This window comes from Uranotaenia lowii, chromosome 3 (assembly GCF_029784155.1).
Source record: "Uranotaenia lowii strain MFRU-FL chromosome 3, ASM2978415v1, whole genome shotgun sequence".
NCBI lineage: Eukaryota > Metazoa > Arthropoda > Insecta > Diptera > Culicidae > Uranotaenia > Uranotaenia lowii.
In genome coordinates, this window is record NC_073693.1 from 196,359,547 (window position 1) to 196,373,669 (window position 14,123).

At 33.9% G+C, this 14,123-nt stretch overlaps 1 protein-coding gene across 1 annotated transcript; it reads right to left on the reverse strand.

The window, feature by feature from the left end:
- Nucleotides 1–13,915, reverse strand: LOC129752986 (uncharacterized; the record flags this gene model as incomplete). Its single annotated transcript, XM_055748777.1, has 2 exons — nt 12,852–13,915; nt 1–868 (listed from the first exon to the last, which is right to left on the reverse strand). A coding segment is annotated over exon 2 (819 nt), but the record flags the coding sequence as incomplete, so codon positions are not given.
- Nucleotides 13,916–14,123: the final 208 nt, after the last annotated feature.

Genomic DNA, 14,123 nt, shown 5'->3' on the forward strand with positions numbered 1-14,123 from the left:
ATCATTGGACATTTGCATGTTGTTACCGATGGTCATCATCATGTTGTTGTTTGAATTTGTGGTTACATTTGTTCTCAGGATTTGCTGCGGCAAGCTAGGGGAAAGCTGTAAAGCACTTCCACTTCCACTGTCACCGCTAAGATTGGATGACTGTTGGCTCAATGGAGGGTTAAGTAACATCAAATCTTCATGCAATAAATCTGTTGAAAAGATGTCTCCCAAAGTGGGATCGCTGATAAGCTCATCTTTGTCCAACTGATAGATATCATCTTCATCCATGTGAAATTGTCCTTGCTGTCCTCCAAGATTGGTAACCGATGAAATCGTTGACGATGGAGAAATAATCTGACCAAACGAATCGGTACTCCATAGCTCAGAATTTCCAAACCCACTAACGTTGATAGTTCCAATTTGAATGCCATCACTGACGAATCCACTCTCCGAGATGTTTTGTAATGTGAATATCGCGTCCACCGGTGTAGATGCGTTCAAATTTGAACTGGAATTCGAAGTGATGAAACTGATGTCTTGCAAGATCTGTGGCGATTGCGACTGATCGATATCGAATGCATAATCGGTGAGATCCATCATTCGCTGGTTGGCATTTCTCGACGGTATCGGAACCGACGCCGTCGTCAGGATCGGATTATTACTTAGCGCATCCATCATTGACGTCGTGCTCGGAGACGGACTAGGTGATGCGGTTTCTAATTTGACAGTATTGATGCTGTTCAAAGCAGACTGATCGTAGAATTCCGGAATGAAGGAGTATCCAATGTTGGCACCACTGTTGTTGTGAGCGTTCCCAACGCCGCTCATATCCGACGGTGCTTCACCCAAGCGTGGGCTTTCGATCTTCTAGGAGATTCTGCAACAAAACAGAAGATAGGTCACCGTTAATGAATGAAATGAAAAACATGACCGATAAACATCGGTAATATTTCTAGATTTATTCTACTATCACGTAACATATTGATTTTGAGCCAAAACAAACGAGCAAAGATGATGCAATACTACGCGGGAATTGCACAAGTGTACTTGCCTGTTAACGGTTCTGGTAAAGCATAGCTTAATAGTAGCAGTTTTATTGGCATCGATTGCTGAATTACGTTTTTCGAGATATTTCAATTCTTTCGCAAAATTTATATAAATATTTTAAATTGTAATTTGCGTAAACGACTAGGTCTTAAAACAAAACAGATTTCAATAACGTGGTACCTTCACTGACTGACCCATCTAAAACGCTTCCCAGACAACCAGAAGTCGTATTTTCTTTTACAGATTACATCGTATAGAATGTTGTTTATACTCATTTTCGTATATCTGCACCTACAATGTGCGGTTCATGCATATTCTTTATCGTATTTAAAAGCATTGCATGATTTTATTTCGACAAGAAGAGAGACTCATATTTATGTACACACAAAATTTTCGAGGCCGGAAATTAGCAAAATTTTGCTCAAATTTGACCAGCTAGAAACTTAGCAATCAATTTAGCAATATTTTTTAACTAAAATTTTAGCAAACGAGTACAAAAGTTAGCCGCCGCAGTTTTTACTCAAATTTCTAGCAAAAACCGGAGAAAAATATTGCCCGGATCCGTAATTTCATGTTTCTTTATTTTTTCTCTGGAGAATCAGGGGAATGTTTGAATATTGAATAAAATACACAAATTTCATTCACTTATAATTTATTTTTCACATTTTTTATATTTTTTTCACATTTTTCCTATTCTGGGAACGCACCTACTGGCGAGCGAAATGCCATGCCACCTTCGTCAAAGAAAGCACCGGGGTGTTTGCCGGATGCAGCTTGTTGAATTTCCAGTTGTGGTCCTTCTTCATTACCGGCCTGTGGCGCGCTTCATGTTGCGGTTTTATCCTGGTAGAAAAAAAAAAAAAACAAACACAAAAATTAGAAATTGAGAAATTATAGAATCTGAACACTTTAAGATCAGACCTTACCCTGTAAGCATCCGGTGTCGATTCAGCTACCATTTCGTTGTGGAGTTTGCCACCACAAGAACCATCAGCAACGAACATCCGGAACCGCACTTAATCGCGACAGCTTTTTATTTTTCTCCCTACTGGCGCGGCGGCTGGTGTCTGTGAACAAAGCGGCTGAAAAACCTTCGTTTTACTAAAATCAAGTAAAATGACTTTTTTTATTACTAAAATCAAGTAAATTTAGCTTTTTGCTAACTCAACAGTACAAAAATATTTTTGCTAACGGGAAGTAACAGCGAAATTTTGCTAAGTGGAGCCCCGAAAGTTTTGTGTGTACATATCAACTCGACCTTTGTGTACGACAATTCGCAAAAAATCCGTGAAACGACCGATATACGGTGATCAGCCGTGACTGAGAGATTTTGTCGTGCTATGCATAAAATAATTCGAAATAAAAAACGTATATAACTGCATTGATTCGTAATAATATGCATGCAATCGTATACCTTTGCAAATTAATTCGCATGTCTGATTTTCGTAAAAAGTATTTGCTGGCAATCGTAAAAGAATACAAAAAAGTTTGAAAAAATCGTTTATGATAATGGGACATCGAGGATTGGAATCGTATTAAAGGAGGCTTCAAAATGTTGGTCTATTTTTAGATCATCGATGACGTGTTCTACGATTTAAAAGATTTAAGTTATAGAAATATACGATTTGCTTTTGGTTTAATGCCTTCGAAGCAAATCCCCTTGAATTTATATATTCCAGATAGCGTCGAGGAACCATCATGAGCTGCAGATCGTATGGTCAGGGTATCAAGTCCAGGTATTAACAATAAAATCAGCAATCTGGCAAATAATAAATTTGTACGATATAAACTTGAATTTGACAGCAAAAAATGCATTTCTTTGAAATAATCTCATTTTTTTTATTTTTATGAATGAATAAACTGATTGGTTTAAAGTATAAAAAAAAAAATCTTATTTTTATTCAACTGACGGAAAATGAGAGCCCTGCACTCAAGTCACAAAAGACGACCAAATAAGTCGTCAAACTTTCCATATTGTTACGAAAAATGTCGTATATTACAACCTAAATCATCTATATGATAATGTAAATTGTCATAGTATATTCCAAAAAGAATCAGGGTAGTCGTAAATGATGCGCATGACAAGTCGTGCAAATCGTAATTTAAAACAATCCAAATCAAGAATATGTTTGCTAATGTACCTATATGGCCTCCAAAATGATACGTATATACTGGTTTTGCTACATTATATACGATATGTTTACAGGTATATTTGCGTTGCAAATTCGAAATACCCACCAAATGGTTGTCTGGGTTGTCCCCATATTGCAGCTTGAACAAACAAGGAAGCTGGTTTATGCTTCGTCTTCTTCGTCATTATCCATCCACAGCAAATTACAGAAGATGTGGTCATTAGTTTGTCCCCGGTCTAAATTTAGCACCATTCGGCGACCAAAACAACCAAGGATGCCGCATATACATACTCACCAAGGATACAACTGTGCATACCAAGCCACAGATAACGAGCTTTTCCTCGAATTCTTATTGACAACAATTTTTTCAACTTAATTCATAGGAATTTCAAAATGTCGAAAATTTAAAGTTAGTCATTGCAACCAATTTTATTATACTTTCTGTTTCAAATAAAGACACAATGCTGATCCTGTTCCAAGTAGTTATACAACGTCATACCTCGAGAACTTCCATACCCTTACTAATGTTTTGCTTTATCACCAAACGGCAGGCAAGAATGACCCTGTTTGTTAAACTCCCTTGAAAAAAATCACCAAACGGCAGTGATACGTATCGACTCTAGATCACGATAGATAAAAAGTTTATCAAAAAGCAAAAACTTTAATCGAACTAAGAACAAACGAACAATTTAGTCGTTACCAGCATAGAGCGGGCATTAATTGGTGTTGATTTTCCAGTAATATCAAAATTAGGCATCATTAAGGTACCATCAATTTTAATCTTTCATTTTCATTTCGGCAAAAAACAACATAAAAGTCCATTTAACTGCTATTCTTAATGTAAAAATTGTAGAAATGTAGAAATTTTAAAGCACAATGATCCCAGGTTTTGGATTTAATTAACCCTCATCCGTCCACGAAATTTTTACCCGTTACAGTTCCTGGAGTGTCAATTTGACTCTCCTGATTAAAAGCAATTTCTTGTTTCTCAACCGATTTTTACAAAATTTATAGTTTTGGAAACCCCGTATAATAACTCAAATACGTTATTCAGACATTATTCACCTACAACACTTCAGTTTTCCGTTATTCAAAGTTGAAGAAAAAAAATCCGAAAAACACGATTCAGGAATAGACTGCAGATCATCTAGGGAATGCTTTCACTTAAGCCGGAACAAATATCAAATTTGTCTTATGTCACCTATTCACCAATTTTTTTAATCCTTGGTATCCAATAAAAGCTGAAGTTAAAATTATACGTTGCTCTACGAAGATATTTTTTTGAGTTTTTTTCAGAGTCATCTCCACAAAAAAATGTGAAAAAAGTGGTATAGAAACCGTACTTTTAAATCAATGAAACGTCAAAATTATTTAAGTCACAACAGATAAATTTAAAAAGAGGATTGAAAAGTTACCTAATTTTTGCACATTTTTGCATTTTTAGATTGTCAAAGTACGAAACACAGAATTTTAAACGAATTTTCTCTGAATTTTTAGTATATTTACTAAAGATTTCCGCAATAAATTTATATTCACCAGAAAGCCAATTTCATACCGATTCTAGTGGTGTAGTTACATATAAGCGCTGCGATACTCATGTCTCATGTCGATGTCGCATGTTTCATGTCTCAGGTCTCAGGTCTCGTGTTTTATGTCTTAGGTCTCTAGACTCAGGTCTCAGATCTCAGGTCTCAGGTGTCATGTCGAAAGTCTCAGGTCTCAGGTCTCAAGTCCCACGTCTCAGGTCTAGGTATTAGTGGTCTCAATTTTCAGGTCTCAAGTCTCAGGTCTTAAGTGTCAAGTTACATGTCTTATTGTTTCGAGTTTAAAAGCTACAGAGTTCTAATGGTCTTTTTTTACACGGTTTACGGGAATTAGCCGCATTAGCACGGTTTTCGGGAATTAACACGGATTTTTAGGCGGTACGTATATCAAGGTATATAAAAAACATTGGTGTCATTATATAAGCGCTGCGATACTTTACAAAAATATGAAAAATAAAAATGTGAAATACTTTCTGAAATTCACAAGTCAGCGCAAACTACCGCTAGCAGCTGCTTTTTCGTTACGAAGGTATTGTAAAGCACACTTGGTGAGTATCTAAATTTTTTATCAATTTGATGAACCACTGACTGAATTTTCTTTTGAGATTTTAAACCAGTTGGTTTATTCATCCCCAAGAACAACCATTGACATGATTTTCAAGTTACGCTCTTTCCACTGATTCAATCTACACAAATGAAGCAGTATCAAGGGAATCCTGCTATTAACGAATAAAGTTTTCTTCATTTACAATTGGTACAATCTTTTGCTCATATTGTAGCGCTCCTAATGGACGGATTTGGAAGTCGGAGATTTTGTCAGAAGTGAAAAATTTGTGCACAATAATTTGGAAAATCCATTGTGATCTGCATCTAGGCTGACTTAACAGCTGAAATTGCCCAGAAATACCGTATGGCACGTTTTCGAAACATTGACGACGATTCGGAAGCCTCAAGTCAATCGTCGGAGTGGAACTGTCGACCGAAACTGTGTGGTAAGATTTTGAAGACGATTAAGATGAATTCAAATCTCTCGAGCCGTGATTTGGCCAGAAAATTCGGTGCTGCCCGACTCCGGGAAAGAATCAAGTGGTATCGACCATAAAACAGAATAGTGTCAGAGTGGCCACAGAACCGGGAAAAAAACGGGAATTGAAAATCGAACCGGGTAAACCGGGAATTTAGACCCACAACCAGGACAAATTGACAAAAAGAAACCGAAATTCAGTTTTCGTTCCAAAATCAGGATTCAATCCAAAATTCAAAATTCAGAATAATAATTTGAATTTCCAAGACAGAATTGATCAGTTCAAAAAATGGGTATAAGGAATATCATCTATTAACTATTCTGATCTCTCTTCAATTACCCCTCTAAATTGGAAAAAAATCACAAACTTCACCGAAACCCAGAGTTTAAAACTGCCTCGAAGAAAGAGATGAGAAATCCAAAAATTCTCTTAATTTTCAAGTATCGCACATTGTAATTCATTTAAAAAAACTACCAATCATGTAAAAACAAACGAATCAAAGTTAAATTTTTGTTTCAAATTTGGAACTTTTAAAAGATGCTAATATTCTAATTTGCGAGTGATAATGTTTAATTCGAGAGTTGAAAAAATACCATCACGAGGTCCAAATCATTTTTTGTAAGTTGTTCTTTCAAAAATAACAATTTTCGATAACTGGTCATAAATTTATCCAGAAAATTTCAAATGACACTTTTTAAAGTTTGGATATGTTGAGATTTCTTTGAAAATTTGAGAAAATCGTGACAAAAATTGAAAAAAAACCTAATATGAAATATAAGTCCTAACACTGTTCAGAATTTTCACGAGCTTTTTTTTATTAGGGTGTGTTTATGTCGGTAGAAGACACTAAGCAAATTCTTTAAAAATGTTAAAATTATTCAACATTGCATGGTACTTCACTTAAAATATACATATTTGTGTTTCGAGTAAAGTATTTAAACAAAATAACAAAATAATAATTTTACTTGTTTCTTTTCGACGGTACAAGGCAACAAAATTTACGTTTTTCCGTTTGACGAGGGTTGAGGAGCTGATTTGACTGATTTGAGGGCGACATACCGTCAAACGGGGCATCATGCAACAGCGGGGTTCGATGCAACATTTATATAACACTACATTGAATCAATTTTTAATTTAATGTATTGTAATAAAATTATCTTTTAATGATAACAAAATGATGATGACATAATTTCTCGCACCTTAAGCTAGTTGTCTTAAGTTTTTTATTTTTATGTAAAATTTGAAAAATTGAGCAATAAATGTACAATTTTTAATATTTTTTGATGCTGAAAAAAACTTTACCCAGTATGACGGATCGGCTTGATAAAATTACCTACAAACTTTTGACAGGTTTCCTCATATTATACCAACATTGTTGGTGTAAAAATATTTTTCGAAAAATCACCCAATTTTTTTAAATGAATATTTTTAATATTCAGTTAGGTGTCTGGGGTTAAATGCAACAAAATGCAAATCAAAGAAATACCTTGTAAATCTCGTTTCCGAGTGTTGGAATATGAATGTTTTGAATCACGCGTTTGTAAACATTTAAATTTCATTCATCCAAACATTTTTTTTTATGATTTCAGCTTTAGAATTTTTCGTAGTATTATTTAACCCCTAAATGTATGCAGCTTTCTTAATTTCAGAAAAAATGTGAAAATTTGTTTTTACAGACCCAAAAACTACTGCAATTGGTGTTGTCATGCGTAATGGTCTTTAAGACATCGCAGATATATTAAAAATTATGAATTTTCGTACGTGTTCATAAGATTTTTTATTAAAAACAAAGTTTGTTGCAAGTTACCCCAATTTCTAAGAAGGGTGAAAATCACATGTTTTTAGAAAATTAAAAATAACTGAAGAAACCAATAATTTTTTTAACTACGCCAATTTGATGTCCCAGCATCCTTAAAACTTTTGATGCATAAAGGATACGATTAACTGTGAACATAAGTTTTTTAGAAGCTATTGAAGTTGAAAATTGTTGCATGTTGCCCCAGTTGACGGTATCCAAATATGCAGTTTGGTATTTTTCTGCTAGCTCTAGTTTTTGAAATTCAAGGGTGATTTTCGAAATTTTTTGTCAACATTTAAGATATTTTCTAAGATACTTGAATCGAAGATTTCGAATCAATGATAAACTATTTCGAAGACCGCGAGTAGTTTAATCTTCTGAGTAAACTGAGTTTATTCATCACAGTATGGTAAAATATGAGAATTAAAAGATATTTTGGATTTTTTTCAAATCAAAATGAATCAAATATTTTTTCCAGAGCATAAGTCAAAAAATTCGCAGTCTATAACAAAGTTGTTAGTGAAATTTGAATCTTTGATACCAAATGTTCATAAATGTTCTTCAATGATGTCAAAAATAGTTATATTTTTTCTGTTGTGTTTTTAACACTTCAGTAATTTTTCTCAAGTATTGTTTCTTTGAAACTAGAAATGCTAGGTAATATATTAATCCTCCATCAAATGAATGATAATAAATAGATTTCAAAACAGTTTTTGTTGTTTTAAAGAGGGTTGTCTGTTTATTAGTTATAAATGATTGATTTAGTTCAAAACTTAGTAAAACCCAACATCACTAGATTTGATAGAATCTGACAAATGATTTGAATTCAAGACGGCAAAATCAATTTGTAAAACAATGGCTTTTTTATTGTAATCTGCATTTTATAACTAAGCTTATAGTTTAAAAAAAATAATTATGTACACTGTTAAGTCTCTTTGATTTCCAAAACCTTATTCGTACACTTTTCAAATTGGTTTTAGCATAAATCCTTAGAGTGAGCCTTAGCTTAGCGTGTGGTTGTTAAAACTTATAAGATTTTTCTCCCCGATACAGAGGTTGTTTCCAATTAAACCGGAACAGTTATTTGTTCAAAATTTAACCCCAAGAAACTGACTCAAAATAAAAAATTATGTTCACATTTTTCTACATAACAAAGCTAACCATCTACTGAATGAACCATAAAAACGTCGAGATTTTTTTGTTGAGATCTGTGTAAATTATGTATGAAATCACTTTTTTTTAAATTATAAATATATTTTTCAATTATTTACAGATATGAGTCATGCTAAAAAAAAATTTTAAAAGTTCTAGACTGCAGTAGAGGATTTAGAAATTTTCTTTATAAGATTTTTGGCTGGTACAAAAATTACATTGTTCCTTTTTAAATTTCTTTCAAAATTTGCAATTACAATTTCAAATCAATATATTATCTTGAACCTAAAATTCAATCAAAACTACAAAATTATAAATGACAATTTCAATTATAATTTTACTACGCTATGAAAATCAAAATAAATGTTTCTAATTTTTATTGCTTCACGATTATAAATTTAGATATCATTATGTTGAATTCTTTATGAATTTTGTTTAAATATTAATTTCAAAATTGAAATTCCTTAATTTGAAATAAAAAAAATACATTGGGTGAATCTGAATTGAATAAATGTTATTAATTTTTCTTCGTCTAAAATTTTGATATGCTGTTAAATAATTCCTAAAAATGTTAAATCAAGACGATGCAACTCGTTGTCCATATTTTTTTTTAAACTTTCAAAGTCAGAATTCAAAATAGAGATCATGATTTCCATGTTCTGCATTAAGATAGATTGTTGACTGCAATCCAAAAATAGTATAGGTATGAGTTTTCAGTGTCGCCGCCTGAGGAACCGTTTTAGCTTAGCTTAGCTTAGCTTAGCTTAGTTGACTACTCATATCCACCTTAAATCATTGAACTTGAAGTGCTTAGATATGACCATTCATTTAAAACTTCAGATAACATATTTGATTAGACTTTGTTCAACTTACGCACTTCAAATTCCATAATCGCTGGCGTGGCTAAGCAGAACAAGTTCTACCTCGCCAATGGTTGCTACTCCATGATTGATCGAGGCCATCAGTTTTGTGCAAGGGCCAAAAGAATGGTGCTTGGGTCTAGCAGTTCATTCACAATGCACAAAACTCATGCTCTCCCTTTGAAAAATGATCAATAACGGCGCCGGCCACGTCCTAGTAGTCAATGAGGAATGAAGGAAGGATTGTTAGTAGGATACTTCAAAGGATCAATTAACAACCTTTTGTCCCTTTATGTTCCAGAGATTATTTTTGAAAAATTCAGAAATAAAGGTAAGTCAATATCACCAACTATAGAAACCGTCTATACGTCTGCGAATCTATACTTCAATATCCAAGGAAAGGGTTGTGTTAGTAGGGGAAAGGTTATAGATCAGGATCCATTTTGGTGAATGGTGCGATCGAGTTTTCCTACACCTCCTATGCTCCTAGATTTTTCTTAAGGAAACTCCTATTTCTATATTTGAGGCAGTGATAAAAAGTTTAATAGTGAATTGAAAGGTGTGTTTTAATTTTTTTTAAACTAACTTGTTTCCCTAATTCTTGTTCCTGATAGACTAATATGTTTTCAAAAACGACCCTTTAAAGTAAAGATACTTCTATCAAACTTCGAAGAATATTTATAAGCACAATTTTAAAATATCATAATTGTTAATGGATGGTGTGAATCTCCTTTTTGAAATTTTTAATTTTTAAGTTGTTCTGTAATTTGTGTAACTAAATAGGATCGTTTTTGCCAACCTATCAGTGCAATTCAACTTTTTGCCTCATATTGATACAACAAATTAACCAAAAAAGTTGATTATGGTCAAAAAGAATAATTTTAAAACTTGGTGCTATTTTCTACGTTGGCTTTTTTGAAAATTTAATGTTTCGTGAGTTTTAAATAATTAAGAATTTTGATATTCTCAAAATATGTTAAAGGAAAAAAAAGGTTCTATTAAATCATTTGGTTCCAGAAAATCTTTAGATCGAAGATTTGCTGCAGAAAGCCTTTGTTCAGGCTTTGTTGTTATGATCGAAGCTGAATCAAAAAAGAAAATTAAGTGAATGTCAAGCTGATATTTATATGTACCTATGTCTTATTCGGAAATTTATTAGGTTGAAAAAAAAAGGATAAATTTTGTCAAAAAAAACTAAAAACAAGGGTTTTGGAAAACGGCTTTAAAAAAATGGCACAGTATTTTGATTTTTGTTTTTCATTTCAAAATACAATCTAGCTTTTTTAGCTGTTTTTCAAAAAACATATTATTCTTTGAAAAAAAAATTTTTTAGAGATTTATGAATTAGTGAGTTTTTATTGAATCTTACTTTTTGAAAAACCTTTCAGTTCAGTTATTATTTTCAATTGAAAGGCTAGTGTACAACATTTCTCAATGTTAAAAAGAAAACTGGTGGTAATAAGTGACCGACTAGGTCGCGAATGAAAAACTATTGAAATAACGACTGTAATCGAAACACACAAAAAACCGAAAATTAGTGTTGATCAGTCATGAATTATATTGATTTAGGTTCTTATGTGAGAATTCTTTTCATAACAGTACCAACTAATTAGTTAAAATATTAAAAAAAAAAATATTCTATCGAAGTCACAATAATTTGTAGTACCTACATGTGTTATTTTCGTTTATTTTCAACAGCACAAAATAAAAACATGAAACAATGAATTGAAATTTTAATTTTGCATCAGCCCCAGTTATTTAAATGTGTTCTTCGTAATAATTTTTTGTTGCCTTCAATTATCGTTTAAATCAAGAGGGAAGTCTTGAAACGGAATAGAAATAATCTTCAATTATTTGTAAAATGAACTTCGTTACTCCCCGAATGTCAGTATTTCAAACTTAGCTAAAAGCTTGGTTAGCGCCATCGCCATCACTGTGCACAACCTCTCAACTCATCCCTCATTATGCAATACTATCACCTTCATAAAATTTTGGAATACTTGTATTACAAAATATTTGGAATGTTTTGTAATACATTGAGATTAATATCGTTTTAAGTTTCTTCCTGTTTCTGATAAAATCCCATTGGAAACTTTTATTACAGTAGAGGCTATTGCGTGCAACATTAGAAGCTTTTCCTTGCAACAAAACTTGTATGAAAGATTTTATAGCATATAAGTATTGCTGAAATATTTCACAGCATGCAGTTTGAAATGTAAATATGAATAATTATAATACTTAATTCAGTGGGAATAATGACCAACATCAAATTCCCGGAAAAAATACTTAATTTTGTGCAAGGAATCAAATAAATAAATTAAAACCACTTATCTTCAAATTATAGCTGATACTCCCTTGAATGTTTGAATCTCCGTCCTTTAGCTCAGGTCCTTCACTCAGGTTGGCCGGAGGGCATAGTCCGGGCCCCTGGAATCAGCCGATTTCAGTTTTTTCACCAAATAACATAAATTTAACTATTTGTACTGCATAAATTCACTTTCTATCGATGGAAAACTTAAAAGCACTACACGTCAACCGAGATTCAACAATTTAAAACTTGTTTTCGGATAAATCTTCTGAAAATTAAATTATTTGGAAAAAAATCGCGACAGTCCATTCTAACAGTGTTGTCAGTTCCGTCGCCGCCTGAGGAACCGTTTTACAGGAAAAGTACGAGAATTCCTTCGAAACCGTGACGAATAATTTTATCCTTTTTTTTTCTTAAAAATATGAAAAAACGGCAAATTTGTATAAAAAAAGATCTTGAATTCAATAATAAATAATTGAAATACAGGCAATTGTGTTTGTTCCAATTCTATCTGAAGCAAGCTTTGAAGAATCACTATTGAAGCGATCACTTTCAACAGCTTTCATCATGTTATGACCAATCGATCGCGTACGATCAATTGTGTGAATTCCTGCTGCTTTGCTTAGAACGCTGTTAGTCGGAAATTGATAAGGGGCTTTACGAATTCTATTTACTATTAAGCCAACCAACCAACCACCTTTTCGAACAAAACGTCTGCTAACGATCAGTAGGTAGGTAGGTGTTTGAAAACATTTGAACAACGTGCCGACAGTAGTGATTCGACGCCCTTGGCAGAGTTTATTCACACTGGGCGTCATCGTCACGGCTCTAAACTGGCCACTTTTCTAATCAGCGAAACTGTTTAGTATAGTAAATAACTATGTCAGTTTCACTATAGTCTGTTCTGAACAGTGTGGAGATCTAATTTATTGTGCTGTTTGTGCGGTCAGAAATTCCACTCGGCCGCGGACTGGTTCATGATACCTATACTTACATTGATACAGCCACTCTAGCCAGACGGAGGATAAATACGGTACCAGTCACACACAAGCCCCCTTCGAGAATTTTAGGGTGTGTGTGGGGCGCTTTTGCGAATGCGATGCGGGTTGTTGTTTTGCTATTATCGTCTGTTATTTTCCTCTTCGCCGTACAGCTGATGTTGTTGTGGATGTTTTCGAATGTTGTTTTCTATCTGAACTGTTATTTACCCAATTCAGGACCCGATTCAATCTCTGTTGGCTGGTGTGTATGTTCATTCAGTTGAAATATTTGTCGAGATTTTTTTTTTCTTCTTCGCTTTTCTTTAACAGGTCACTCTATTTCCGTGTTTGCTTTTGGCTCAAACTTTAAAAATAACTTTTCTTCATCCATATACTACACAGTAATCACACGCCTTCTTAAGTGTAAATTGTCTTCATCAGCAATTTTACAAAACAAAAACATTGTTAATCACACAGTTCTAGGTGGCGGCGGCGGCGGCTGTTATAATTTTGCACATTTCTCAAACTGATAAGATAAGACGATTCTGTACCGTTGCTTATCAGCAGTAGAGTGCAAATTGGCAAACATCATCACACGAGAGCTTCATTCATATTCTCGAACATTTCCTGTGGCAGCCATATTTGTTCGTTTCAAACATGTACAAAAATTAGTCTTCCTTGGCAGGGAGCTTTCTTCCTTTGTGCTACTTTACGGCGCAGCCCGAGAGAAAGCAATTTTATTCGGTGGCAACTTTCCAACAAGCACTGCAAATTGGCCTCGGATCACTTTCCTTGTCCAAATCACCGATTGTTGTTGAGTCGTTATCGAATTAATTCAACTTTCCAAATACCGAAACCCAACCACGTGCCTTGATAATGGATCAATATTCGCCCTCTGCACAACTGGCGATCCTGCCAAAAAACCACTTGTCAAATCACCTTGCTAGTGCTATTCGCAGCGACACGGGAGCAAAATTTGATATACCTGAGGCACTTGAAAAACTCTTCTGAATTGAACTACTGAACTGCGAGCTAAACGCGACTTGTGTTTATCAACGTCCGGACAAGACTGACATGAAAACAACAGAACACGGCTTAGTCAGTTGATCGTCGACCGACGACGACGTTGTCTTTCTGCATCCGTTTTGGTGGATTGACGTTTGGTTGAATTGGACGAATGGAATGGGATGCGATGGGTGTTTGCGGTCATCGAAGGCGCGCAAAGTGTGGAATTTGCCTTCATGTGTAGATTGTATATCAACAACAACAATAACAAACTAACTGAT